The 5,969-nt window shown below is 47.2% G+C and overlaps 1 protein-coding gene across 1 annotated transcript in view; it reads left to right on the forward strand.

Annotated features, from left to right (window-relative positions):
- Positions 1-5,076, forward strand: part of LOC102035384 (2-epi-5-epi-valiolone synthase-like) — a 7,003-nt gene extending 1,927 nt beyond the window's left edge. The window contains 5 exon segments of the mRNA XM_031056308.1: positions 828-1,461; positions 2,844-3,077; positions 3,731-3,780; positions 3,782-3,897; positions 4,937-5,076. Of these exon segments, the coding sequence (XP_030912168.1) occupies positions 828-1,461; positions 2,844-3,077; positions 3,731-3,780; positions 3,782-3,897; positions 4,937-5,076 (1,174 nt within the window).
- Positions 5,077-5,969: the final 893 nt, after the last annotated feature.

Below are 5,969 nucleotides of genomic sequence, written 5' to 3' on the forward strand. Positions count from 1 at the left end.
ATCTGATTATCCAACGAATATCACAGAAACTCATTTTTTACCAAAACGCAGCTCAAAAAACAGTCTTATATAAAATACATCTGCCTTTTTTTTTCTTTTTTAGTCCCAACTTGTTTTTTCCCTGGTTTGCCCATCCCACAGAAGGAAGGGGTTGTAGGGCTGTGTTTTTCATTAGTTTAGATAGATAACTAATTTTGGCTTTTATTTACCCTTGAAAACTCCAATGTGGAATTGTTTCCCAACCCCCAGATCATTTTCTTTCCCTCTCCAGGAGCACTTCTTATTTCTATCACACCTATTTTGAGGTAGAAATCTGCTAGCTCAACTAAGGCATTGTAGAAACACTGGTCTGAATGGAGATGTGTGGCTGTGTATAGATAGACAGGAATAAATTAACTCCTACCACCTAGATACACCATCAGAGGATGCTTCTTCCATGAATGTGGAAAATTTTGGCAACCTCGTTGTCTTCCCCACTCCCTTTCTGAAAACTGAAATGATTGGGCTGGCTCATTCTTTATGGGTTTTCAACTTCTAGCACGAAAAGCATGCCCCAGGCCTTCTGGGCTGTATCTTTTTAATGTTATGTAGGAATTCAGGCATTTAACTCTTCACTTAGACCTCAGAAAACCTCTCCATGAATAAAATTGCTGAGCCTTGAGACCCATGGGGGTGTCCCACCCTCTCAGCCCCATGTTTCTGCAGTGCATGGGCAGGAGACTCCACATTCTCTATCTCCCAGCAATATCCTTAAACTAGCTCAGACATGCAAAGATCAAGCTAGGAATATATAGGGATTTCAAACCATGTTTTCTGATCCTTGCCAGAGGTGAGTGCATCTCCGAAGGTGGGATTTCCTGGATCATTGAAGCTCCCATCTATTTTTGCTACAAAGTGGTAGAAACCTACAACATCCTGGAGCCCTCTAACACCACTCTGCTCTGGGGTCACATCACTGACCCCCAGCAAACAGAGCTGGCCACGGCCAGCAAGAGAAAACTGCGGCGCTTCATCGTCATAGACGAAGTCGTCGACAAACTTTACGGCTCCAAAGTCAGAGAATACTTCGAAGAGAACAACGTCCAGCACAAAATCCTTGCCCTGCCCACCACTGAGGAAACAAAATCCATGGACTTGGTGTTGAACATCTTGCACGAGGTCCAGAGCTTCAGCCTGGACCGGCGCACGGAGCCCATCATCGCCATCGGAGGGGGCGTGTGCCTGGACATCGTGGGGCTCGCCGCGTCACTCTACAGGAGACGCACCCCCTACATTCGGGTCCCCACCACCCTCCTCTCCTACGTGGATGCCAGCGTGGGGGCCAAGAACGGGGTGAACTTTCTGCAGTGTAAGAACAAGCTCGGGGGCTACACCCCCCCCGTGGCGAGTTTCCTGGACAGGTCCTTCCTCCAGAGCATCCCTCGGCGACACATCTCCAACGGCCTCGGGGAAATTTTAAAGGTATGGACTTATGCAGCTGCAGTTTTCAAAACTGAAAAGCTGTACAATGGTTTGGGTTGGAAGGGACCTTTGGAGGTCACCAAATTCAATCCCCCTGTGATGAGCAGGGATATCTTTCACTCGGTCAGGTTGCTCAAAGCCCCATCCAACATGTTCTTGAGTATTTCCAGGAATGGGGCATCTATTGGAAAAATCATTCCAGGGTTTCATTACTCCCCATTGTAAAAAATTTCTTCCTCACCTCACAACTATCCTGAACCTATCTTCTTTCTGTTTAAACTAATATCCCTGTTTTAGCACAACAAACCCTACTAGGAAGTCTGTCCTCATCTTTCTTGCTCCTTCTAAGTATTGGAAAGTGAAATGTCAGCAGCATCCATGGCATTGTATAAACAACTTAGAGTAATCAATGCGGGCCATCAAGGGTGCATGAGGACTTTTAACTCTTGTTGGGTCTGTATATAGTTTTTTTACAGCTGCTAGATTTGTTAGAACATGCCTTACACTCAGTGTCCAGTGCTAACCCTGTGGAGGAAATTCCAAAACTCACAGCCAGAAACAGCAAAAACTCACAGGAGACACAGCAAAACCAGGGAAGAAAAGCCTCATCTTTCCATTGAGGCTGATCCATACCACTCTGTAATGAACTCTTGGCACAGAATCTGAGGCTCATTATGCTGGGGATTAATAATCTGCAAGATCATTTGCACCTACCTCAGTGGGTATGTCAAGTGTGGTCAATCAATCTCCTGCGAGGCAAATTCTACTTCTAAAATTACCTGGAAAGTGCTCAGTAAATGGCTTTATGTCTGGAGAACTTTGGAAACTTTTGATAAAGCAGAGTTCAAGCTATTAAAATGTATTAGAGATGAGTTCATCAACAGTAATTTTCAGTGCTTGCACAGTGAGAAATCCCCAGGATATCTGGAGGTTTCTGGCAGGCACTGTGAAACCCTCAGGTCACCATTCCCCACTGCAGGGGTGGGGCTAATGCATGAGTCAAAGGGGGAAAAAATATGTACTTCTAACAAGGACATCGCTTCTAAACCCTCATATTCTCTATACTGCAGTGTTTTCCCTCCTTCCATTGCCCTAAGAGCAACTCCAAGGTGGTGGTTCCCACTGCCCAGTCCCTGTCCTGGGGATGGCCACCATCCAGTCCCAAGTTCCCTTCCAGGCACAGAAATAACCAAAGCTCATTACAAACCACCTGCTGGGCTATGGGAGCATGTAGCAAACCCCCAGCATGGGCAGAGCTGCCCAGCAGCAGGGGAACTAGTGTATAACATGTTATTGCAGTCCAATCTACTAAAACACTCAAGTTTCCAACAGCACATACAAGTATCATACAATTATCCTTAATTATCTCTTTTTTGTCCCAGATGGCCCTCATGAAACACAAAGGGCTGTTTGACCTGCTCAAGAACCATGGAAAATACCTACTGGACACCAAGTTCCAGTCCTGCAACGGCTTTGCCCACCATGGGGATGCTGCACTGCAGACTACCAGGATTGCCATTGAAACCATGCTGGAAGAGCTGGCTCCCAACCTCTGGGAGGATGACCTGGACAGACTGGTTGATTTTGGCCACCTCATTAGCCCAGAGCTGGAAATGGTGAGTGAAAACTTTATATTGCAATAGCCCCTTCAAAGATAAAATAAAAAAATTCAATAGGCTTCATGAAAACCTTGTGAAAAGGAGTTGAAACTCCAGATTTGCACATGCTAGGTCACCCAAGTCACCAGCCTGGTGTCAAAGGGACTCCTTCTCCTGCCCCATTTCTCCCACACCTCCACCCATTTCCAATTCAGACCTTGATCCAGTTGTTGCTTCTTACTGGGCACTCACTGAAGCTCAAAGAAAACCAGATTGCAGTGAAGCCACTGGAAATCACCAACATGAGCTGTAACAGCACAAAGCCATGGAGGCCATAGCCCGTATGGCTTGGCAGAAATTGCCATTGAGGAATGAGGGGGGACACCTACATCTTATCCAATATCCAGAGCCCATCCCTCCATCTCATGGTGCTCTATCAGTGATTTAGATGGGAGGAGAATTAGATCGTAGATCCCTATGGGAAATTTTAGCTGCGATTAATCATGTGCAAAACGGATCATCCTAGCAACCCATAAATCACAAGACGCCAACATCCAGCAACCACAGTGAGTCAAATGTCGATTTGCAGGGACATTTTTAGCAATAAACCCCACTTGTTTCCTATTTGCCACCCCAAACCCGTTGTGCCACCCACCTTTGCTGTTCTGCAGAGGGTTCTGCCGTCGCTGATGCACGGGGAAGCCGTGAACGTGGACATGGCCTCGGGTCTGGCACAGCGGCTGCAGCTGGGCCCTCATCCAGAGAGCCCTGCGGGAGCGCCTCAAGCACAGCGGGGGACAGCTGAGGATGCCCCTGCCCACAGGCCTCGGCGTGGCAGGTACGGCCTCAAGGACCCCAGGGAGCCCCCGAGGGAACACAACCAATTCATTTTGCCAAGGGAAATGCAGTGCTCTGCCCACAGGCCTCTGAGGGACCCCAGGGAGCCCCACAAGGGGACAGTTGGCACCCCAAGGGGACACTTAACCAATTCATTTTGCTAAGGGAAATGCAGTACTCTGGCCACTGGTCTCGGCGTGGCAGGTACGGCCTCAAGGACCCCAGGGACCCCCCGAGGGAACACAACCAATTCATTTTGCCAAGGGATATGCTGTGCTGTGCTCTGCCCACAGGCCTCTGAGGGACCCCAGGGAGCCCCCGAGGGGATAGTTGGTACCCTGAGGGGACACTTAACCAATTCATTTTGCTAAGGGAAATGCAGTGCTCTGGCCACTGGTCTCGGCATGACAAGTACGGCCTGAGGCATTGCGGGGAGCACCCCGAGGGGACACTTGGCAGGCAGTGGCAGCCTGGGAAATGTGCTCTGTGGTTTGCAGTCGTGCATTTCTTGCACTCTTTTTTGCATCTCTGTAAACCCATCGAGAGACAGGATCCTTCCTCTGTACAAGCCCCAGAACTCCGTTAAGGACTGAGGTCTAATTAATTGCATTATGATTAACCAATTCATTTTGCAAAGGGAAATGCAGTGCTCTGGCAGAAAAACCAGCAAGGGGAAAAGAGAAAAACAATTCTTCTGTTATACTTGAAAATATTTGTTAAATATCCTTGGCAAAAGAAATTTAATTTTTTACTGTGCCTAGAAATAATATTTGCAAATTAAATAATATCTGTTCAATATCAGGGATGAAATACTCATAAGATTTTAAAATAAAAGCTAACCAACCCTTAACACAGAAGCAATGCCTGGTACCAGGTTGTGATCTCTGGCACCTCTTTCCTTTTCACACCATTTCCATGAAGCTCAGTCTCTACACTCAAGACAAAAGGCTCTCACAAACTGGAGTGACTGCCACAGTCAGTGTGTGCAGGCAGGAAAAGCTCCTCTGGATGTCCTATTAACCACAACTCTTATTTTCCAGACATATTCAATGACACCAGTGAAGAGACCCTGGAAAGAGCATATGAGCTGTGGGTCAAGGACTGCAAGGTGGAGCTGGAGGAAGAGCTGCAAGCCCAAGGTGACAGTCCTGCCCCAAGCCTGAGCTGTGTGCCACTGTAAGGCAGTGGGTAGAACTGGATTTTGAACAAGATAAATCCAGAAGCACCTGTGACACTGCATACATTCCAGAGCTGCATGGAACAAGCAGAATATTGGCATCTGTTGTGATTTGCCTTTTTCAATTGCTTTGTTTGAAAGGGAATTTATTATTGCTGAAGGAATGATCGCTTACAAGTGAAACCACGAGTGCCAGTAGTGTAGTTCATTGCAAATGGTCTTCTTTCAGGGAAAGTGACCAGGATTATTCATTCATTTAGTTAATCCAAGCTGGTAACAGCCATAGCCCTTGCCACTGGTGTCCCACCATTGCTTGTGCTTGGACCCCTGACACAAGCAAGTATAGTTGGCACCATGCAAAATTCCTATGCTATATAAAATATTTCAAGTAGGTTATCACCTTCACTGGTCATTCTTTTCTTCTTGGTGTTCTTCTTGTTTTCTCTCATTCAAAAGGGCAAAACAAAGAAGCTCATCTGCCAGCCTTTGCACCCAGTCTAAGCGAATGACACACTCTGATTAGAGGCACCATCACAAGTCACAGATCAGTAAATATTGCTGCTGTGGAGCACTTGAGGATTGTCTCCTGGTAGTATGGCAGCCCTTTGTCTTGGGACTCTCAGATACTGAGGACATGCTGGCAAATCTCCTCTTGCTGCCCAAATATTTGTGGTGGTTTCACTTTGTAACCCCTGCAAGCCAGGGGGGTGACAAACAGGGCACAGTTTGCAGCACTGCCGCCTAAAAACAGAGTTGGGCTCCTGGCAATATTGCAGAACCCCCTGGTGTCCCCACATCTGCCACAGGGCTCGTCCTACCTGCCAGACCCTGGCTCCTTTCCCATCTCAGCCTTTTCTGGTTAGATAGGGCCAGCTGGGGAAAATCAAGAGAAATTA

The sequence above is a fragment of the Geospiza fortis genome, unplaced genomic scaffold (genome assembly GCF_000277835.1).
Source record: "Geospiza fortis unplaced genomic scaffold, GeoFor_1.0 scaffold70, whole genome shotgun sequence".
Lineage (NCBI taxonomy): Eukaryota > Metazoa > Chordata > Aves > Passeriformes > Thraupidae > Geospiza > Geospiza fortis.